General features: G+C 42.2%; 1 protein-coding gene across 1 annotated transcript in view; it reads right to left on the bottom strand.

Moving 5' to 3' along the window:
• Positions 1 to 24,135, bottom strand: part of pik3r4 (phosphoinositide-3-kinase, regulatory subunit 4) — a 52,731-nt gene that overhangs the window by 3,481 nt on the left and 25,115 nt on the right. Inside the window, exons 10-18 of the mRNA XM_055650959.1 lie at positions 22,441 to 22,634; positions 18,882 to 19,107; positions 17,838 to 18,003; positions 16,281 to 16,445; positions 10,568 to 10,779; positions 10,168 to 10,299; positions 6,403 to 6,503; positions 4,558 to 4,646; positions 8 to 128 (exon numbers count right to left, since the gene is read on the bottom strand). Coding sequence (XP_055506934.1) covers positions 8 to 128; positions 4,558 to 4,646; positions 6,403 to 6,503; positions 10,168 to 10,299; positions 10,568 to 10,779; positions 16,281 to 16,445; positions 17,838 to 18,003; positions 18,882 to 19,107; positions 22,441 to 22,634 — 1,406 coding nt within the window. The remainder of the gene's footprint in view (positions 1 to 7; positions 129 to 4,557; positions 4,647 to 6,402; positions 6,504 to 10,167; positions 10,300 to 10,567; positions 10,780 to 16,280; positions 16,446 to 17,837; positions 18,004 to 18,881; positions 19,108 to 22,440; positions 22,635 to 24,135) is intronic.

Raw genomic sequence — 24,135 nt, 5'->3', positions numbered from 1 at the left:
AGCCTACCTGGACAACCTCAGTGCCTTCAATTATCTTTCTGTAGTAAGAGACAGATGGGCAATGCAGAGCATCATTTGCACCTCCTGCTACAATGTATGATCGCTCTGGATATGCCAAATCCCAGAACCTGTGTGAATATAAATGAATTGTTAAATTAACCCTTAACATTAGTTCATACCAGTTGTGGTTGTTCTAGTGGCTACAGTGGACTTGTTACAAAATGTAGGTTTGTGAGGATGCTGCCACTGAAGTAGCTCATTTGTGCTACTGACTCATTGGAGAAGCCTCTGTTTACTTTAGTTTAGAGGTACAGCATGGAATCAGGCCTAATGGGCCCACCAAGTCCACGCCAACTACCACTCACTAGTTCACACTAGTTCCACATTATTACACTTTCTCATCCACTCCCTTCACGCTAAGGGACAATTTATAGAGGCCAATTAACGTACAAACCCGCACACCTTTGGGACAGTAGGAGCACTGGGAGAACATGCAAACTCCACCCAGACAGCACCCGAGGTCAGGATTAAACCAAGGACACTGACGCTGTGAGGCAACGGCTCTACCAGCTACGCACTGGCTTTAGGAAGGAAGGAAGGATGCATTTCCATAGTGCAATTCACAACTTTAGAAACATAGAAAATAGGTGCAGGAGGAGGCCAATCGGCCCTTCGAGCCTGCACCGCCATTCATTGTGATCATGGCTGACCGTCCCCAATCAATAACCCGTGCCTGCCTTCTCCCCATATCCCTTGACTCCACTAGCCCCTAGAGCTCTATCTAACTCTCTCTTAAATCCATCCAATGATTTGGCCACCACTGCCCTCTGTGGCAGGGAATTCCACAAATTCACAACTCTCTGGGTGAAAAAGTTTTTTCTCACCTCGGTCTTAAATGACCTCCCCTTTATTCTAAGACTGTGTGGCCCCTGGTTCTGGACTCGCCCAACATTGGGAACATTTTTCCTGCATCTAGCTTGTCCAGTCCTTTTATAATTTTATGTTTCTATAAGATATCCCCTCATCCTAAACTCCAGTGAATACAAGCCTAGTCTTTTCAATCTTTCCTCATGACAATCCCGCCATCCCAGGGATCAATCTCGTGAAACTACGCTGCACTGCCTCAATCACAAGGATGTCCTTCCACAAATTAGGAGACCAAAACTGTACACAATACTCCAGATGTGGTCTCACCAGAGCCCTATACAACTGGAGAAGAGCCTATTTACTCCTATACTGAAATCCTCTTGTTATGAAGGCCAACATTCCATTAGCTTTCTTCACTGCCTGCTGTACCTGTAAGCCAACTTTCAGTGACCGGTGTACAAGGACGCCCAGGTCTCACTGCACTTCCCTTACCTAACCTAATCCCATTGAGATAATAATCTGCCCCCTTGTTTTTGCCGCCAAGGTGCATAACCTCACATTTATCTATATTATACTGTATCTGCCACGCATCTGCCCACTCACTCAATCTGTCCAGGTCACGCTGCCACCTCCTAACATCCACTTCACAGTTCACACAGCCACCCAGCTTTGTGTCATCTGCAAACTTGCTATCGTTGCTCCTAATTTCCTCTTAAATCATTAATATATATATGGTAAACAGTTGCGGCCCCAACACCAAGCCTTGCGACACTCCACTCGCCACTGCCTGCCATGCTGAAAAGGACCCATTCACTCCTACTCTTTGCTTCCTGTCTGCCAGCCAATTTTCTAACCATGTCAACACCCTACCCCCAATACCATGTGCTCTAAGAACACCTCATAGCACTTTGTAGCCAACAAAGTAAATTCTGAATTGTAATTAGAGGTGTAAATTCAGAATTGTAATTAGTTCAAGAAGAAACTGCAGATGCTGGAGAATCGGAGGGGAAGAAGAAAGGAGAAGCTTCCCCCCCCCCCCCCCCCCCCCCCCCCCCGTATCACTCTGAGGAAGGGTTTCGGCCCGAAACGTTACCCATTTCCTTCGCTCCATAGATGCTGCCGCACCCGCTGAGTTTCTCCAGCAATTTTGTCTACCATGAATTGTAATTAGACACCTAATTCCATAGTGTAAGGTTCCAAAAACAACACTGTGGTAATAACTGTGGGGCATTGGTTAAGGATTTATTTACTTAATGTTGACCACGCATTGCCCTTCTTCCTTTATGTCCTGAGAGGCCAGGACCAATTTAACATCTCTTTTGAAAGATAGCCTCCAAAAATGCAGCTTTGCTTTTGCACAAGTTTGTCAATTTAAACTTTACTGCCATTGAAGTCAAGCGGTACTAACTGAGATAGCTCTGCTGAGTTTCTTTAACCTTGTGAGGCGTAACATTTGAAGATTATGTTTCCTGTATGGAAGAGGAAGATCTGCTAAGAGACAACTTCTGTGAGCTGATGATGATGTGGTGAGCTGATGATGATCTGATCAGGCTGGAAATTTATGCTGCAGTGATGAAACAGCTGATAGTCACCAAATCTTGAAATTGGACACAAGCGGTGGTATTGATGTCAGTTGATGATTAACAATTGCGTAGGAAAAAAAACTGTCTGCTAATTAATACTGACCAAAATCAATTTCACAGCTCACCTCAAAAGATTGAATATCTAAAGCTGGTCTACATATGGAAGTAAACCAGGCTTTTGAACCTTTTGCCAGAATCAGACATTTTCTCCTCTTCCGGGAGAAATAATTAGCCTGCTTCGGCAGATGTTCCAAAATTCCCTAACTATTAAGTACAACTTTAAATGCTCTGTCAACAATGTGGTTGATCTGCCAGTTAGCTAATGATAACACGATTATAAAAAGGAAATTAATACTGTCTGTTGATTTTAATACATACATTTAAAGTGAGCGAGATGTGCCAAATTTGCCAATTGCCAGGGAAGAAATACAGATGACAATAAATAAATGAATAGCTTTCAGCAGTTTTCCCACAAGGTCAAAGGCAGATAGTGGACTTTAAATACAATGAAGTACCATTAATCCCACCTGAAAACAGCAGAATGTATAATGCTCATTGTAATGCTTCAAGGAGATAGACAATAGGTGCAGGAGTAGGCCATTCGGCCCTTCGAACCAACACCGCCATTCACTGTGATCATGGCTGATCATCCACACTCAGTACCCATTCCTACCTTTTCCCCATATCCCCCGACTCCACTATCTTTAAGGAGTCCTATCTAGCTCTCTCTTGAAAGCATACAGAGAATTGGCCTCCGCTGCTTTCTGAAGCAGAGAATTCCACAGATTCACAACCCTCCGTGTGAAAACGTTTTTCCTCATCTCCGTACTAAATGGCTTAAACTGTGGCCCCTGGTTCTAGACTCCCCTAACATCGGGAACATGTTTCCTGCCTCTAGCGTGTCCAAACCCTTGATAATCTTATACGTTTCAATAAAATACCCTCTCATCCTTCAAAAGCGAATGCCCCCAACTTGAGTGTGAACAATACTTTCTTCATGCAACATGGGAAATTTACTAGCTTTGTAGTGGAATAATGCGGAAATAGAAGTCATCAATAAAGTGGCCAGCAAACTCACAATTCATAAAACACGACAACCAGCTCACTGACATATATACACTTGAAAGGTTTGGGCCAGTGATATCCTGCCACTTCACTTCTGCCATTATAGTTTGAATTCTATCAATCTTGTTTCAAATAACTCCCTCTCTTGAAACACCCCCACCCCCTAACTCTCCCTTGCCCTCTCTGCCCTCCCTCTACCCCCCCCCCTTCCCCGCCTTCTACCTTTCATCTCTACCCCCCTCCCTCTCCACCCCCCTCCCTCTCCCTCTCTACCACCCTTCCCTCCCCAAGGATTGAAGAGGGAGGGTGAAGAGGAAGAGGAGGGAGTGCTGGGGGATTAGGAGAAATGAGCCGTGCCTGTGCAGTTGGGGGCTATGCGTGAGTGTTGCAATATTGCATTGGCGGAAACGGCTTGCGTTGGGGGAACGGGCGAGTGGTGGAATCTTGTGTTGGGGGAGCAGACTCAACAGGTCTGCACTTGATCTATTTTTCAATAAAAATACAAAAATCTTGTCAATAAACATTCTAAAGTCATACCAAGCAAATTGAAATTTCCAATAAATGTTCTAATTTTCTTCTCATTGTTATAGTCCCCTGATTGGGAAACAAAGAACTTTACAATAGTTTAGAAGTTCAGGAGCAAAGATAATCAGGAACTTCACCTACTATGTGCTGTGATATTGCAAGGACTAGTTTGTTATATCACAAGGGCTACTTTGTGTGCCCGTGTAGCAACATGTATATGTGGGAATGACATAATATGGGCACGGCACTCTGGTTGCAGATGGCCTCGAAATAAACAGAGCCTTGATTTATGCTCAGCTTCAAACCCCTAAATACGTGTACTTGTGGTCATTCCAGAGTCATAATAATGGTATCACAGATACCGGATCACGAAGTCCAACACTCAGTGTGGACGACACATTTAATTTGTGGATCTGTACTCTAGCTGCTAAAAATAGCAAAAATAATACTGCTTCAGATAATAACAAATATGTTCTTCACCCAATTTTAATTTAAAAAAATTCAAAATGTACAATACCTTATTCTCATGTCTGATCCAGCTGTTAGCAATAGAGGATTCCCATCTGCTGGACTGCAGTAGATTCCATGAACACTATGCGCTGAAGGCTAAAAAGTAAATATAATCAATTGGACCTCAAACTTGCTTTGGTTACTAACGCAACAAGCCTTAATTTTATCTCTATGCAATAATAATTGTAAAGATGCCTTCAATAGTGAAGACAGAAACACTAATCACAGATGAGGAATCCCAAGCGTGAGTAATCATATATGCAGACAGAAAATAGATGCCTGCCCAACGATTTATTAATCATGTCCTAACTGACCTGGGATCATTACCAGCTGTTACAATGGATCACTTGATCCAAATCATTAGTGTAGATTGTAAATAACAGATGTCAAAACATTTTACAATGAGATCTTTACACTGAAATCCTAATGATGCTCCTTGTGCCAAGTAGCAAGTTACTGACCAAAATGATTAGTTCAATCTTTCTCTTCTCTGCCCATTAACAAATTCTCTGTCCATTAGTTGTTCCCAACTAATGAATCCTCACTAATGCACCAACCTCCTGAGGCATATTATTGAATGTTTTAAAAAAACAAATCAAGATACATCCACTAGTTTTCCTTAATTCATCATCTTTGGCAGCTCCTCGGGGTTCAAGAGGAATTACTTCCACTCCAGTTCTCTGCTTTCAGTGGCTGATAAAATGTCATAAAACCATGCTGTCTCTGCCATATGAAATTGTGTTTTTCTGTGTGTCTTATTATCATCTACTTAAGAATGGACTCAATTTCTTTCCTGGTAAAAGTCACCTACCCTTCTCTATCTTCCTGGCACTGCAGTAGTGTGTTAACCTATATTTTATACTGAAGTCAATAGTCAATAGTCAATAGTCTATTTAATTGTCATTTGGACCCCTGGAGGTCCAAATGAAATGCCGTTTCTGCAGCCATACATTACACACAAATAGACCCCAGACACAACATAATTACATTTTACATAAACATCCATCACATAGCTGTGATGGAAGGCCAAAAAAACTTATCTCTCCACTGCACTCTCCCCCCCCCCCCCCCCCCCCCCCGATGTCAGAGTCAAAGTCAAAGCCCCCGGCTGGCGATGGCGATTGTCCCGCGGCCATTAAAGCCACGCCGGGTGGTGCGAGGTCGCACACCGGGTCTTGGTGTTAAAGACCCCGGTGTGCGCTCGCAGAGTCCCGCGGCCATTCCAAGCCGCGCGGGGCAGTGGTGTTAGGCCCCGCTCCAGGAGCTCTTCGACCCCACAACTCGGGCGGGAGAAGTCGCCGTTGCAGGAGCCCCGAAAAGCGGTCTCCCTCCAGGGACCCGCGGGCTCCCGGTGCCGCCGTCCGCAGACCCGCAGTAGCAGCCTCCGCATCAGCAGCAGCAGCAGCAGCGGCAGCAGCAGCAGCAGCTCGCTCCTCCACCGCTCCACCCGCTCCGGTCTCGGCCAGCTCCGCGACGGCGACGGTGAGTCGTAGCACCAGAGTCCCCGGCTTCTTCCTGTTGGAGGCCGCTCCTCGTTGCGGCCCCAACGACAACTGAGACCAGACGAGAAAAGGTCGGGTCTCCAGTGCAGGGAGAGATTCAAAAGTTTCCCCCCCCCCCCTCCCACACACACACCCCAACATAAAATAACAAAAACTACATAAAAACACAGACAAAAAATAATTAAAACGCGGACAGGCTGCAGAGGCCGCTGCTGACCAGAGTCGCGCCGCCTACCGTCTCCAGAACAGAGTTTGAACTCAGTCTTCGGTCTCAAAGACATGGGTGCAATGAGGCATGAATAACAACTCGAGTAGAACACTTCCTAAGCATTGAAGATATAGCTTCCAACCTGCATTTCTGAGAGAGGTGGTGCACTGCTGGCCCAGAGAGTGAATCGCCGGTCTCCAGTTTCCATGTCCCACATTGAAACTTCATTATTTCCCTGCACAGCTGAGGAGGAATATCAAAATAAACATTCAGAAAACGTGGAGTGGAATCTTCAACAACAAAAAACAAAAAAAGTGCTGGTGGGACTCAGGTCAGGCAGCATTTTTGGAGGGAATAGACAGGTAACATTTCAGATCAGTACCCCAAGTGTGACGGTCACTTTAACAATGAAATTATAAGGTGTATGATTAGTGGAGATGGTTCAGCTGCTCCGGTCAGGCAAACGACTCCGTTGCCATGCTGTGAGAATGGAGAGGTTGAGAAGGAGTTTCTTCCCAGAGGCCATTCAGACTGTAAACTCCTACCTCACCAGAGACTAACTTTACTGTACCATTCTACTGTTTTTTAAAATGCTGGGGTTTTTTTTTTTCCTTTTTCCTTCCTCCCACAATATGTAATATGTAAAAGAATATGTGATTCTGTTCCATTGTGTTTGTAGTTTGTTTGTTGTTTGTTTTTTGCACAAAAGTCCGCGAGCATTGCCACTTTTCATTTTACTGCACATCTCGTATGTGTATGTGACGAATAAACATGACTTTGTCCATTATGCCTAGAAATGTTGCATTCTAGATATAAAGCAAGCAGTGAAATAACAATAGAATTGAGACTTCAAATTAAAGGTTATGTAAAACTATGATTAATTACCAAGAGGAATCAATCATCAAGCGAATGGTATGTTAGCTTTCATTGCAAAAGGATTTGAGTATAGGAGCAGGGAGGTTCTACTGCAGTTGTACAGGGTCTTGGTGAGACCACACCTGGAGTATTGTGTACAGTTTTGGTCTCCAAATCTGAGGAAGGACATTATTGCCATAGAGGGAGTGCAGAGACGGTTCACCAGACTGATTCCTGGGATTTCAGGACTGTCTTATGAAGAAAGACTGGATAGACTTGGTTTATACTCTCTAGAATTTAGGAGATTGAGAGGGGATCTTATAGAAACTTACAAAATTCTTAAGGGGTTGGACAGGCTAGATGCAGGAAGATTGTTCCCGATGTTAGGGAAGTCCAGGACAAGGGGTCACAGCTTAAGGATAATGGGGAAATCCTTTAAAAACCGAGATGAGAAGAACTTTTTTTCACACAGAGAGTGGTGAATCTCTGGAACTCTCTGCCACAGAGGGTAGTTGAGGCCAGTTCATTGGCTATATTTAAGAGGGAGTTAGATGTGGCCCTTGTGGCTAAGGGGATCAGGGGGTATGGAGAGAAGGCAGGTACGGGATACTGAGTTGGATGATCAGCCATGATCATATTGAATGGCGGTGCAGGCTCGAAGGGCCGAATGGCCTACTCCTGCACCTAATTTCTATGTTTCTATCAAATATCATATAGATAGACACAAAAAGCTGGAGTAACTCAGCATCTCAGGCAGCATCTCTGGAGAAGGAATGGGTGACGTTTCGGGTCGAGATCCTTCTTCAATATCATATAACTGACATTGCAATTTACAAAGTAAGAAAACAATGGAAGTGTTATTGCTGGATCATGTACTAGCTACAGTAGCACTTCATCAAAAACAAAGAGCTCTAAAGTAACATTACACAATGTTTAACTCTAAGTTTGCCGGTATCTGACTTGTTCTTTTGGAAACTTGCTGGTGCAGTGTTGGACCCATGGTGGTGGAGGACATGGAGGGGTGAGGCTATTAAAGGGAACACCATGGACTTCAACAATTGTACTATACACATTTTTACATCTCACTCAAACTCCATTGACATTCATTTTGGAAAATCTGAATCGAAACAGTGAGGAGGAACACTGTAGATTTCCTGCTACAGCTCCATTGGAAAATAGACTGATATAGCATGGAAACAGGCCCTTCGGCCCACACCAGCCAATGTATCCCAGCCACACTAGTCCCACCTGCCCGCATTTGGTCCATATCCCTCCAAACCTATCCTATCCATGTACCTGTCTAACCGTTTCTTAAACATTGGAATGGACCCAGCCTCAACTACCTCCTCTGGCAGCTTGTTCCATTCCTTTGTGTGAAAAAGTTACCTCTCAAATTCCTATTAAATGTTTTCCCCTTCAACCTGTCCTCAATTCACATACTCCGGGCAAGAGACTCTGTGCATCTGAGCTATTTCTCTCATTATTTTATACACCTCCATAAGATCACCCCTCATCCACCTACACTCCAAGGAATATATCCCTGCCTACTCAACCTCTCCCTAAAGCTCAGACCCTCCAGTCCTGGCAACATCCCCGTAAATCCTCTGTGCAACCTTTCCAGCTTGACAACATCTTTCCTATAACATGGTGCCCAGGACTGAACACAATACTCAAAATGCAGCCCCACCAACGTCTTATGCAACTGCAACATGACCTCCCAATTTTTAATACTCAATACTCCGACTGATGAAGGCCAATGTGCCAAAAGACTTTTTAACCACCTTATCTAACTGCGACTCCACCTTTAAGGAACTACATCTGCACACTTAGATCCCTGTGCTCTACAACACTCCCCCAGCGCCCTACCATTCACTGCCCATGCTATAGACTTCTCAAAATGGAACACATCATATTTCTCTGTATTAAATTCCATCGACCATTCCTCAGCCCACCTGGTCAATCGATCCAGATCCTGCCGCAATGTTTCATAACCATCTTCACTATCTGCAAAACTACCCACTTTTGTATCATCGCCAAACTTGCCCTATATGTTCTCATCCAAATCATTGAAATAGATGACAAACCGTAAAGGGCCCAGCACCGAACCCTGAGACACACCGCTAGTGACAGGCATCCAGTCCGAGAAACAACCTTCCACCATCACCCTCTGCTTTCTTCCGTGAAGCCAATTTTCTATCCATTCAGCTATCTTTCCTTGGATGCCACGCGATCTAACCTTCCGAAGCAGCCTACCATGCAGAACCTTGTTGAATGCTTTGGTGAAGTCCATATACACAACATCCACAGCTCTGCCCTCATCGACCTTTTTGGTCAAGTCTTCAAAAAACTCTGATTTGTGTGTCACGACCTCACACATACAAAAACCATGCTGACTATCCCTAATCGGCCCTTGTCCATCCAAATGCCTGTAAATGGAGACCAATTCAGTACAGTATTAATTAGTTTTAAATTGTGGAGGAACATTGTCCGGCTCTGCAGCGTTGCAGTTTCCAAGATTCATGGCAATCTTATCACAGACTAATTCATATGCTTAATGCTCCAAGCTCTTTCCGTATTCTTGTGCATATCTAAACTCCTTCACATCCCCATTGATGGTTTCACCTTCTGCTGCCAAATTACTAAACTCTTGAATTTCCCTCCTTCCTTATGACTTCCCAAAAATCTTTTCACTATTACAATGTCTTCTTTCACTAATTGTTCTTATCTGCCCGAATATGTTTGTCAAACAAAATAAAATTCACGTTCTCTCTCTCGCTCTCTCTCTCTCTCTGAGAGTATGCACTAGGATGTCATCAATATACTAGATATGTTGCATAAATGGAAGATTTTGCTCTGTACAGAGAGATGGCATTAATTAGTATCAAACAGCAGATAACATAGACAGAGAGGACCAAGAGCCCTGATAAGGTCAGCAATGCTGAATTTTAAAGTGTTAAACGACAAATTGTTTGGAGGAGACAGGATGGCAAATGCAGGGGCAATGAAGCCAAAAATATTACACCATGTAATTGAAGTGAAGCAATGTACGTACCTGCGATGACCCATGACTGGCAGAGAGGATGCATTAGCAGCTGTCGAATGCGAGCTCTGGCTGGGTGACAATGACTTGAAATGGGCAGCTGAAATCTCATGTCCCAACAAGCCATAGTTCCACTACTTGTTCCTTTATAAAATAAAATAATCCAACTCTAAATATAAATACAGCAAATGCCATGTAGTGCTTCCAGAAAAAAATACTTACTGCAAAAACAACTGGTCTGATTGTGTTTGAATGGCAAATAAGCCACATTCATTTTTGCTGTAAAGATTTACTACTTAATGCCAAAATCAAATTTTGCTGATAATGATATTTTTCTTAATTAAAGATTATTGAAAAATGTGTAGCAAAAGCAGCAGACACAAGATAAATAGCCATAGGAAATCAAACATACCTATACAGAGCCAGCATTGATGTATATCTACAGCAAATGAGGTTATGAGTCCAAGTCTCAAATCATGCTTTAATGTCCAGGCATTTGTTGATGACCTCAGGTCCCAGCCAACTAAAGAACCATTTACAGTTGCATATGCCAAAACAGACTGAGCACCTGCATTAAAGTGGTGAATATCCACCACACACCCATCTTCTTTCTGGTCCAAAATCCTTCGGGGAAAGAAAAGGGAGATGTATTTATTTAAATATGAACACAAATTGCATGTGGTCAATGCGATACATAAAAACCTGCTAATACTTACCAAGAATTGATTTTGAATTAGAAATATATGTGTGGAATGTGTTTATAATTACATGCATTCCATAAATGGAATAAATTAGCATGGCAATAACTACGATGGATGGAAGATAATAATTTTATCTTTTATAAACAAATGTATCTGGTCAAGTAAAATATGACCTAATATTTTCATCAAGAATAGCTATAAATTTAATGTCATTAAGAAAATTATTATTGTTCTTATTAATGCAATTATAAAATGTAAAAGTTGCATTAGTACCAGTAGATTAACAGATTCAAAACAAAAAATGGGAACCGATTTGAGACGAGATGCTGATAACAAACTGTTTTCCATTTTTAGTATTTAAGAATAATCAAATGCAAAATTCCAACCACATTCTCACATTCAATATCTAGCTTGCAAATATGAAAGCAAGCGTCTTTAATATTAAATTAAATACACCTAATTATTAATACCACATGCAAACTTCACAGAATTTGAAATTAGAAAAAAGGAATACATGTTAGTGACAAGGAAACCATCCCACACTGTTAGCTCCAGCACTGTTAACAAAGCTTTTAGGAAATAACCACATTGAAGGGGGTAGGATCAGTATATATTAACATGGTTTTCTCATTCAATTGTGTCAGTTCCAGGATGTTTTAAAATCAAAGGTCACTAGTTCCCTTAGAAAACAGGAAATACTATTGCCTTCATCTGTATCAATCATATAAAAGAAAGTAGCAAATAATTGGCAGTTTCTTCTTAACAGGAAAAAAAGTTTGTACATAACATTGGGTAATGTGCATGATTAATGTTAAAACCTAATTATAATGATACTAAGGGTTTCTTTAAAGAAAGGAGCATATTGTGTGAATTGCCTTAGGGATATTTATCTCAAGGATGCATTTTCATCTCTAAAGTTAAATAATACATCATTGTTTCCTATTTTAGTGCAGAGGAAATTAGTTCCTCATGTCTTGAAACAAAAACGAAATGCACATATAACAATGACATAAATGCAAGTCGAAGAGATTAATCATGCTAAAATCAGGGCTTTAATATCGTATTAAATATGTATAAAAACTTAGCAAATGAATGACTGAAAATAAAATTAAGCATACACATTACAGATGCAATGGTCTTCCTTTCTGTGGAGAAAAAGATAAAAGGTCACCATCAAAACATAATAGCCCAAATCTTGCACCACCAATACCTTAGCTTTGCTACACAGGGTCATCTGCCGCATCAAAGGTCAATTACTCATGGTGTTCTATATCAAACATCTAGCAGTTAGGAATAAAATATCTATCTATTTGTTCCATTAATGGCAGACAAAACAAGAAAGTTTTTGATTTGTGCTGATGAAATTAATAACTTTCAGAACATATAGAGAAACCAAAGGTCCAGAAAAATGCTGGAGAAACTCAGCGAGTGCAGCAGCATCTATGGGGCGAAGGAAATAGGCAACGTTTCAGCCCGAAACGTTGCCTATTTCCTTCGCTCCATAGATGCTGCTGCACCCGCTGAGTTTCTCCAGCATTTTTCTGGACCTTCGATTTTCCAGCATCTGCAGTTCCTTCTTAAACAATATGTAGAAACCATCCTGCTAGAGGATAAACACAAGGATATAGTCTGCTCTAGTTTGATGATATTTAGAAAACATATCAACGATGGCTTGTATGCTTTGAGAAAAAAAAAAAGAATCATGGCTAGGATACTATTTTTCAATGAAATATTATATTCCTGTAAAGGCTGTAGACCACTTCACGGATCAAAGTTTAGTATGTTATGTAGCCCAAGCAAGGTAGATTAAATCCTGCTGCCAAAATGAAGGATATAGTCCTCTAGTTTGAGCATATTTAGAAAAATATCAGTTTATGCTTTGAGAAAATCTGACAATGGGAATAGGCCAGGATTATTTTTCAATGAAATGAGTAAAGGCTGTAGACCACTTTACACCAAAGAAGTATGTTATGTAGCCCATGCAAGGTAAATTAAACTGTGCCAAAACGAAGACCAGGAGCACAAATATAGTTTCGACAACATCTGACAATGGGTAGGCCATTTAGGACTGAGATGAGGAAAAACCTTTTCACCCAGAGTTATGAATCTGTGGAATTCTCTGCCACAGAAGTCAATGAGGCCATTCCACTGGATGTTTTCAAGAGAGAGTTAGATTATAGCTCTTAGAGCGAACAGAATCAAGGGATATGGGGAGAAAGCAGGAACAGGGTATTGATTTTGGATGATTGGCCCTGATCATATTGAATGGCGGTGCTGGCTCAAAGGGCCAAATGGCCTACTCCAGCACCTATTTTCTATGTAACATTTACATGTTTTAACATTTAGAAACCAGGCACTTGATAAAACGTGTTTAAGAAGGAATTGCAGATGCTGGATAATCGAAGGTAGACAAAAATGCTGGAAAAACTCAGCGGGCGAGGCAGCATCTATGGAGCGAAGGAAATAGGCAACGATTCGGGTCGAAACCCTTCTTCAGACTGATGTGAGGGTGGGGGGGTGGAGGAAGAAAAGAAGAGATGGAGCCAGAGGGCTGAGGGAGAGCTGAGAAGGGGAGGAGAAAGTAAGGACTGCCCGAAATTAGAGGTCAATGTTCATACCTCTGGGGCGAGGATGCGGCTATTATCCGAGTCGCTTCCTCGCCCCCCCCCCCCCCCCCCCCCCCCGCCGCCTACCAGCTGGATTGGCATGGCCTTTCCTGCCGGGACCGGACCAGAGCTTCACCAGCGGCGGCGCAGCACTGGGTACATCGCGGAGCGGGCGAGGCCTTCCTGGGATCACCGCTTGGAGCTCCGGAGTGCTGGGCCGTTGTTCCAACATTGCGGAGCGGTGGATGCGGAGCTCCCAACGAGGGCGGCGCTGACTTTAACATCGCGGAACCCTTTGGCGGGGGTCGCCAGCGCGAACATCGGGAGCCGCGGACTCCGGTGGAAGGTGGCCGACGAGAGGTTTCCGGCGAGAGGGCCTGAACATCGGGCCGCCCGTAGCGGCGACTACGGGATGCTCGGGAAGGAGGTCGAGTCCATCCGCAAGGAGGTTGACTGGACTTTGGTTCCTTCCCTCACAGTGGGGAACTTTGGTGCTGCTGTGGGGATGTTTGTGTTGTGGACTACTGCGTTCTGTGTTTTGTGTTTTTTTTATTTTATTTTTTTGTATGACTGCATAGGAAAAATAATTTTGTTGTCTCTTCATTGAAGACAATGATAATAAATTAAATCAAATCAAACTGCCCAAGCGAAATATGAGGTGCTGCTCCTCCAATTTACGGTGGTCCTCACTCTGGCTATGGAGGAGGCCCAGGACAAAGAGGTCGCATTCGGAATGGGAGGGGGAGTTGAAGTGCTGAGCCACAGGGAGATCAGGTTGGTTATTGCGAACCGAGCGGAGGTGTTCGGCAAAGCGATCGCCAAGCCTACGCTTGGCCTCACCGATGTAGATCAGCTGACATCTAGAGCAGCGGATGCAATAGATGAGGTTGGAGGAGGAGCAGGTGAACCTCTGCTGCACCTGCTTGTGTCCTTGAATGGAGTCAAGGGGGAGGTAAAGTGACAAGTGTAGCATTTCTTGCGGTTCCAAGGGAAAGTGGCCAGATAGGTGGTGGTTCGGGTGGGAAGGGACGAATTGACCAGGGAGTTACAGAGGGAGCGGTCTTTGCGGAAAACAGACAGGGGAGGTGAATGGGAAGATGTGGCGAGTGGTGAGATCACGTTGGAGGTGGCGAAAATGTCAGAGGATTATTTCTTGTATGTGACGGCTGGTAGGGTGGAAGGTGAGGACAAGGGGGACTCGGCCCTTTTTACAAGTGGGGGGGGGGATGGGGAGTGAGAGCGGAGTCACGGAGTATAGAAGAGACCCTGGTGAGAGTCTCATCTATGGTAGAAGAGGGGAACCCCCGTTCCCTGAAGAATGAGGACAACTCCGATGTCCTGGTGTGGAACACCTCATCCTGGGTGCAGATGCGGCGTAGATGGAGGAATTAGCAGTAGGGGATGGAGTCCTTACAGGAAGCAGGGTGGGAAGAAGTCTAGTCCAGATAGCCATGGGAATCAGTGGGTTTATAGTGGATGTCGGTCGGTCACCTGCGACGGAGGTAGTGAGGTCAAGAAATGGTAGGGAAATGTCGGAAATGGTCCAGGTGTATGAGTGCCGGATGGAAGTTAGTGGTGAACATGTTGCGAATTATTTTTCAGATATTTATTTTACTTCAAATATTTGCAACAAGGAAGTCAGGCTGCACAGTTAACTGCAGTACTATTAACAAAAATATGCAACATTGTTAACTAGCACAAGGAACTTCTAATCTTCCAATTACACTTCATCATTGATCATAATCGCACTATTGCAATGTTTAAGAAACATTTAAACAGGTACATGGATAGGTTTAGAGGGATATGCGCCAAATGCAACCAGGTGGAACTAGTGTACATGACAAGTTGGCATGGCAAGTTGGGCCAAAGTGCTTGTTTTCACGCTGCAAGACTATTGCTATAAGATTTATTAAAAATGGACAAGTGCAAAGCAACCGGTGGGGATTTTACATTCAATGTTGATGCCAACCACAAAGAAAGTTGTCCACAAAGATTTTCTAGTCTTCGTGGCATAGATTTCCAACTTTGACTTCTTATGGCATCAGGCATCACCTCAAGGAGACTTGGGTAACTGTCAGCCATCATTACAAACTAGTTGAATGCTACATTACACAATTATCACAGAAATTTACAAGATCCAGATGCATAACATGTTTTTTATTGTGCCGAGCTGGATAATTCATAATTATGGTTTATGGAAGTCAATAGGAATTCACTTAGATTGCTTGCAATGAAGCATATAAACCAGATTGAGTTGGAGCCAGCCCACCCTCATGCTATCCCTGTAACCAACATTAGTACTTGCAATCCTGCGGGTCCAAATATACTGCAGATCTTGCTGCTACAGTTGATAAAAGATACTCAAAACCAACTCAAAAATGATTTCAAATACGGGTCCACCACCTATTTTTCGGCAGCCGTGCTTCCAGAGTCTTTCTTGATTATCCATTTTGCCAGATCAATAGAGGTCATGGCCTTGGGAGGGGGCGAGATACCGGCCCGCAATGTTGGCCGCGGAAGTCGGTTATGGAAGTGGATCTGCCGATAGACATAGAAGTCCCGATGAGGTAAAGATCGACAGCTCACCCGGCCTAGATACCACATTTTCAGGGTGGACTTCAGCAGAGGGAGGGGATGGATTTTGTCCGGATTAAAAGGGAAGTTGGACTACCAGTTGCCAGAAAATTGGTGGTGGACCAGTAATTTTAATTTAAAATCAGATTATTTAAAAAAACATTCAAGTGTTCAAAATCTAAAACAAAACTGACCTAGAGAAAATTAACATGATAAAAATCAGTTCATATTCAAATGAAATTACCTGCTCTGGAGGGGATGTATTTTTGGAGATTTTGGAGGTTTGCTCGCTTCAATTCCCAGGAGTTGGACCGTACCATTATCAGAAGCTACTGCCAAATAATGGGAGCCCTGACAGAATGCCAAAGTTTTGATTTTTCCTCCTATTCGAGAATAAGTCAAAATTGATCTGCAAAATAAAGACAAATTCAGAAAAGGAAAATTAATCGCATCAAATGTTTGGCGTAATGTTTTTTATTTAAAGCAGCAACTCTATCAATGACTGCTAATTTGCTTCATGATACAGAAACTTTCATGCTGAGCTTCATGTCTGAAAAAAGCACTCCTCACACAAACCATAAATGGAAAATGCAACAAACTTCTCCAAAAAGCTGTTCTGAACTGCAGTGGAGTGATTGATAGGATCAACTGCAAATCTACATAAGCTGGTTTATGTAAAAAGACAAGGTGCTGGGGTAAAGCAGCAGGTCAGGCAACATCTCAGGAGAACATGGATAGGTGACACAAGTGGATCCTTCTTCAGACGGATTGTGGTGGGGAGAAAAATGGAAGAATAGCAGCAGGACAATGCCTAACAAGTGATAGGTAGATACAGGTGAGGGGTAATTTTTTTATAGGCAGATGGTTGCACAAAGGCCAACCATTTGCAAGTGCTCTCCAGAGATGGTTTGCTCATTATGATTAAAGAAGGAATGAGGCCAGTAATTTAAGATATTTGACTTCAAAGCATGGAAAACACAAATGATTTTGGAATGCATTATTGTATACTTGATTAGAGACGGTCTGCATGGCTTTGTGGTTGGGAAATAGTCTCTCACAAATCTGATAGAACTTGTTTTGAAGAAGTCATGTCATCAAGAGGATTCACAACAGCAGGATAGTGGAGTTTGTCTATTAACTTTGGCATACCTTTGACAGAGTCCCCCGTATGGCACACTAGCCTGGAAAGATTGGGCACATGAAACCCATGGTGAGCCAGCCAAATGGATTCAAAATTGGCTTGGAAGAAGCAATCAATGGGCAGTTGTAGAAGGTTGTTTTACTGATTGGAGATCTGTGACCTGTGGAGTGCTGCAGAGATCCTCTGTTGTTTGATATCAATATTAATGACTTAAATGACAATGTAATTAATTTGCATACGCCAAAATTTGTGATGTAATGGACAGTAAGGAAAGATATCCAAGTTCATAACATGAACCAGATCAGTTGGGAAGGCAAATAAAGGAACAGGATGTGGAATTTTAACTCTGGCAAGTGTGAGGTATTGCAAATTATAAATGTAAATATACAGTGCCTTCCATAATGTTTGGGACAAAGACCCATCATTTATTTATTTCAACAGCACATTGAACTGGCTACAGCGCCTGGCGGGCTTTACATAACGTCTGCTGTCTCAAATGCAATACACGGCTTGCTCTAAATGCACTTGCATAGTTGACACCTTGTGAGAGCATTATGCACAAGGTGGTGTGGTCAACATTTCAGGCCAACATTGGCCTGTTCAGACCCGAAAACAATCCTGTACGATCAAAAGCCCTGCCCTGAAAAATTTCAACAATACCTTGTTGTTGTTGTCTTTCCTTCCATCTTCTGACTATCCCAAATCTTCACAGTCCCATCATTTGAGCAAGTGGCAAAAATTGAATGTTCATCAGACACTCGGATTCTATTCACTGCCGATTTATGTTCATGAAGGTGTGCAACCAAAAGCCCTTTGGGATGCCAGCCTAGACAGATAGTAGAAATCACTCATTTTAGTTGCAATGAGTTACAATCCTACAGTGCATTTATCCTTACACTGGCACAGCACTATGAACATTATATGTGAATAATGCCATTTAATATAACCTCTGATACATGATTAATAAAAGTTATACAGTATATGAAAACAAATTTTACGTTGAAAAGCAAAATTTAAAAAATCAGTATACACTCGTCACAAAATAATTGCAAATACTCAACTAACATGAACATATGTCCATGAACATGCCAGAAAACAGCTGGAAACTGAAGAAACCATTATTTTTTAAAGAAAAACTGAAAAATATTTGAAGCAAATGCAGTTTAAAGACTGAAAAGTATGTTATTACATTACTTGTACAATACACATTGACTTCATTGTTTCAAGTTGTTTCACCAAGTTTCTGTTTCAAAATCAGAAGGTATGTTTGAATTGAACCAGTGGGCAATTCACACCTCAGGACAAAAGGTCTTAATTCGGTAACTACACCCAAACTGGTGCATATTTTTTGAGCAAATGTCTATACATCTATAAAAAGGTACACATTTTAATGAATCCAACATCACGTTAAATCATTGCTCAATTATGTCATCAATCAGTTCGTAGAAATAACATTGAGATGCTGCGAATCAAATAACTTCAAAAAGCAACCCTGACCGCATTCTATCAGAGATAGTCCCTCTCCTATACAATCATGCTGCCCTCCCTTCATATTTGTTTTCTTTCTTCTCTGGTTCTGACATATAGTTGTCAACCTGGAACATTAACTCTGCATTGCTTTCCACAAATTCTACCTGGTCCATAGAGTGTTTCCTGCAATTTCTGTTTTTTTTTTTTTAATTTCAGTGTGTTATCTTTGTGTACCTGGTGGTGGCGATTTGCTCTCCCATTCAGCACTTTCCATTAGTTGTTTGGCCATTCGCTCAGCATTGCACTGCTCTCGCTTCTGCTGGACCAGGTGTTGGAGCTCAGTGACACACGTAGTAATACGTCTCTGGTACGTGGAGGGCAACAATGGCACAGCTCCACTCTGCAGAACTGGCAAGGAGGCAGCTGGTTTCCTTGTTGGGACCACAGTTCCTTCAGCTACCTTTAATAATATTAAGAAGAATGAAAGGATACTAGATTTTCCAATTTTAAATCAGAGTAATATAAACATTAAAAGCAGCTATTAGTTTATAAAGGACAGCTACAAAGAACTTGTAGGCTGTGGGTTAATAGGTTAGAAATTTGTCCCAAATGGATTCATCCTGCCATTGAAACTGACAGTCCCACTAAATGTTATCAACTACAATCTTGTTGTTTTCTACATTGTTCTCTTTCTCAAATTAAGCTTGTATTTCAATTATCCATCCATACCCGATTCCATATGATGATAGAAACATAGAAAATAGGTGCAGGAGTAGGCCATTCGGCCCTTCGAACCTGCACCGCCATTCAATATGATCATGGCTGATCATCCAACTCAGTATCCCATACTTGCCTTCTCTCCATACCCCCTGATACCTTTAGCCACAAGGGCCACATCTAACTCCCTCTTAAATATAGCCAATGAACTGGCCTCAAATACCTTCTGTGGCAGAGAATTCCACAGATTCACCACTCTCTGTGTGAAAAAGGTTTCTCCTCTCGGCCCTAAAATATTTCCCCCTTATCCTTAAACTGTGACCCCTTGTTCTGGACTTCCCCAACATCGGGAACAATCTTCCTGCATCTAGCCTGTCCAACCGCTTAAGAGTTTTGTAAGTTTCTATAAGATCCCCCCTCAATCTTCTGTGCACATCTTTCCCAGCAATATGTGCCTCAAGCTATTCAAAATAATAATTCAGAATCATTCTGAACAGCTCAAGGCACAAATTCAGTAACATTTCCTCCTCCCTCCCCCCTCTCACAACTATCTGCTCCCTTGCTGGTCAGCTTCCCTTCAACTTCTGAACCTGCACAATCAAATGCCAAAGTTAAAAATAAGCCATCGCATTTGACCTCCTAGACTACTACTAGGGAATAATACAGGGAATGTTGTGGTGAGAAAGCACTTTGTTCCTTATCTTTATGCAGAAAATTGCTGGTGAAAGTAGCATTAGCCCATTAATCTGAATGTAGTTGTTGCCCAGGAAAAATAGATTTCAATGATTCACTCGGATTCCTTATTTTAATGTTTTCAATCAATTTCTAGGATTCAGGCTACTTAATTCTATTTAATTATTTAAATGTATTGTAATTGTTTTAAAGGCATTTAGATAGTAATGATTTAGAGGGGTATGGGCCAAACCCAGGCAAACTAGCTCAGCTAGTCTGAAGAAGGGATTCGGCCCGAAACGTTGCTTATTTCCTTCGCTCCATAGATGCTGCTGCACCCGCTGAGTTTCTCCAGCTTTTTTGTGTAGCTCAGCTATAGAACTTGCAAGGCGTGGACAAGTTGGAACAGAGAGTCTGTTCCCAGCTGCGTGACTCTATTTCTAATGGTCAAACATGGTTCAAATTGACATCAGAAATATGACTGGAAGCTTTACTGTGTTCCAGGGTGGGACCTTCAGGCTACAATTGCCCAATTTTAAATCGCTATTCAAGGCTTGGTATGCTTCATTTATAGGAGACCTTGGGAAATGTAAATCAATTGGCAGCATAGTTTACAGGAACCATGGGCAATGAGCTAGGTCATTTGGTATAAATACGATCAGTCCCATTGCAATAACATTCCTGGAAGAAACAGCTGACCATGACATTTATGGTTCATAGTGTTTAAGCTAGCCAATAAGGGATATCAAGCCTAATCCCAATGTTTAAACTTTAAAGGTGAAGTTTTCTGTTTACAGCACCCTTTCAGGCAGTGCATTGCAGACAGAACCAGTAGGGAGATGGGAGAAAAAGTTCTCAACTTGTTTCAAATCTATGTCTCCTAATTATTGATCTCTCTATATTAGGAAATATATCTTCCCTATTGACACCCCTAATATTTGATATATCTAAATTTTACTTCTACCATTCTGAAAAAAATAATTCCAGCACATACAATGGATCATACTGTACAGTGTTCAACAACAAAACAGAGTGGCATTCATTGAATGGATATGCAACATTTCATCTTTTCCTGTTGGAAGCAAAAGAGCAGTGATATTCTTCCCACAGAAAAATATTGCATGTTTTGGTGATTAGTGATTAGCAATAAATACTAATTTTGCTAGCAGCATCCATGTCCTGAAAGTTAAAATGACACCTGCCATATTTCTTTTCACCACCTGTTTAAATCTCTTGAACCCTAGTATAGGAGCAAGTAGGTCATACTGCAGTTGTTCAGGGCCCCGATGAGACCACACCTGGAGTATTGTGTGCAATTTTCATTTCCTAATTTGAGGACAGACATTATTGCTATTGAGGGAGTGCAGTGCAAGAATGCGGGACAGATGCACGATGAAAGAATGGGTCGACTGGGCTTGTATTCACTGGAATAGGATGAGAGGGGATCTTACAGAAACGTATACAATTCTTAAAGGATTGGACAGACTAGATGCAGGAAAAATGTTCCCGATGTTGGGGGATTCCAGGACCAGGTGTCACAGTTTAAGAACAAGGGGTAGGCCATTGAGGACTGAGATTTCACCCAGAGAGTTGTGAATCTGTGGAATTATCTGCCACAGATGACAGTGGAGGCCAATTCACTGGATGTTTTCAAGAGAGAGTTAGATTCAGATCTTAGGGCTAAAGGAATCAAGGGATATGGGGAGAAAAAAAAAAAAAACGGGATATTGATTTTGGATGATCAGCCATGATCACATTGAATGGCGGTGCTGGCTCGAAGGGCCAAATGGTCTACTCCTGCACCTATTTTTCTGTGTTCCTATTGCTAACTTCTTCACAGTTCATGATCCTTACAGGTTTTGTATCATTTCTGTATTGGGAAATTGTGCCCTATTTTCTCACAGTGGTGCAGTTGGTAGAGGAGCAGCTGCCTCAGTGCCAGAAACCCGGGCTCAATCCTGACTTCAGGTGCTGTGTTTGTGGAGCTTGCAAGTTCTCCTTCTGACAAGTAGGTTTGCTCTGGTTTCCTACCACATGCCAAAGCGTGGGTTTGAAGGTTAAGTGGCCTCTGTTAGCCCGCAGTGTGTCGGACGTGGAATAACATAGAACTAGTGTGAACGAGTGATTGAGAACCAGTGAGCCGAAGGGCTATTACCATGCTGTACATCTAAACTAAATTGAATTATGAAAATGGGTGGTCCTAGTGGACCAACTCCAGACCATTTACAGATACCACAAAACCAAGCCAAGTGCTTGGGAAATTGAAAACATTCCCTCTATCATCTCTCCAGTCACATTGACCAACTCTCCAATTATTGTATTTATGAGATTGCTTTCAAATCTCTTAATGTTTTAAAATTCTGCCAAACGGACCGCTCTTTATCGCAATTATTTTTTTATTAACCTGTTGCAAAGCCGAGTTGGTTACGGTCATCATTCCAGGTGAAGACTCCGATCTAAGGTTTTTCCCAGTGGCATTTTCCTGGTCTCCAGGGGCTGCAAGGACCTTCAGCTGAACAATATTTGAATGCTCAAGAGAGCCAAACATGCTCTTCCATTCTTCATTTAAACTAGAGTCTTGTTTAACATGTCTTCGTGCTGTAAAATACCAAAACATCGAGTTCAGCAAACCCTGTAGTCATCTAAAATCTATTAAATTACTGAGAACTTTTTGAACTTCAAACATTGTTCCAGAAAACAAGTTGCTGGTAGCCAAAAATAAACTGCTGGAGGAGCTCAATGGGACGTGGGCAGACAATGCTTTGGTGAGGAAACACAGACGGTGGTTCTATCCGCAACAGTGGTGGTGTGGGGGGGGTTGAATGGAGCAACTATATTTCCTCAAGAAACAGGGCACATGAGATATCCAAGTGGAAAGCCTCACCTTAAAGCAGATGCATCGGACACAGAGAAAGGGATGGGAGAAGATATAGTATACGTGGCTATGGAAATCAGTGGATTTGCAGTAGATGTCTGTGGATAGTCTGCCTCACATCTTCCCTCCCCCACCTGACCTATCTGTTAATCAAGGATAACTCCTTACCTTGATCCACCTAGCACTTGTCAGTTCTTGCCCCGACCCATTCCCCCTTACCTCTCTCTATCAGCTATCTCCCCTCTACTACAGTCGCAAAAAAGGGTTCCAACCAAAAATGTTGTGTGTCCATTTACCTCATACTGATGCTGCCTGACCAGTCGAGTCCCTCCAGCAGTTTGACTTTTGCTCTAGATTACAGCATCTGCAGCTTCTGGTGTCTTCAAAATTTGCTCATATTTTGATTTAACCTTTCTATCAAGGTTAAAGCATTTTAATTGAGAAAGTTATTTTTGATATATCCACTCAATATGAGGATTCTCTGCTGAAACTGCATCCGAAAAAATGACTTTACAACATTTTTATGGACACCTTTAGAGATCCAAGTCTTTGCTTATGTTGAGATATTGCAATCAAAAGAAATACTCCATTTATTATGCCTATTATTCCCCCAAATTTTCTTTCAGGCTTTTCAGAACAAATGATGGCAATTAGCAATGTACCTTTACAGAGAGCTCAGGAACCTTTCAGACATGCAGAGTCTGAACCAGAAAGTGCAAGTTAGAATATTTTATTCCATGTAAAGTCATGTACAAAATGCAAAGAATGAGCATTAAGGGAATGACAGCAATAACAAACAATGTATTTCTTCAATCTGTGGATTTTGCAACAATTATTACATTTCCACTGCTACGTAATTGTTCTCATCAACAAGGTGGGAAATTGAAATGTCTGAAGGTGGATAAGTCACCTGGATCAGAAGGACTGCACCCCACCCAGGGTTTTGAAAGAGGTGGCTTTAGAGATTGTGGAGGCATTAGTGGTGATCTTTCAAGAATCAGAAGAATCACTAGAACCAGATTATTGGAAAATTGGAAACATTACCTCACAGTACAAGAAGGGAGCAAAGCAGAAGAGTGGAAACTATAGGCCAGTTAGTCTAATTTCAGTGGTTGGTAAGATTTTGGAGTCCATTATAAAGGATGAGGTTTACGGCGCACTTAGAAGTTCATAATAAAATTGGCCGAACTCAGCATGGTCTTGTGAAAGGCCGAGATAGAGTGG

Source organism: Leucoraja erinacea, chromosome 2 (genome assembly GCF_028641065.1).
Source record: "Leucoraja erinacea ecotype New England chromosome 2, Leri_hhj_1, whole genome shotgun sequence".
Classification (NCBI taxonomy): domain Eukaryota; kingdom Metazoa; phylum Chordata; class Chondrichthyes; order Rajiformes; family Rajidae; genus Leucoraja; species Leucoraja erinaceus.
Note: the sequence above shows the minus strand (reverse complement) of the source record. Positions and strands in the feature narration are given on the sequence as shown.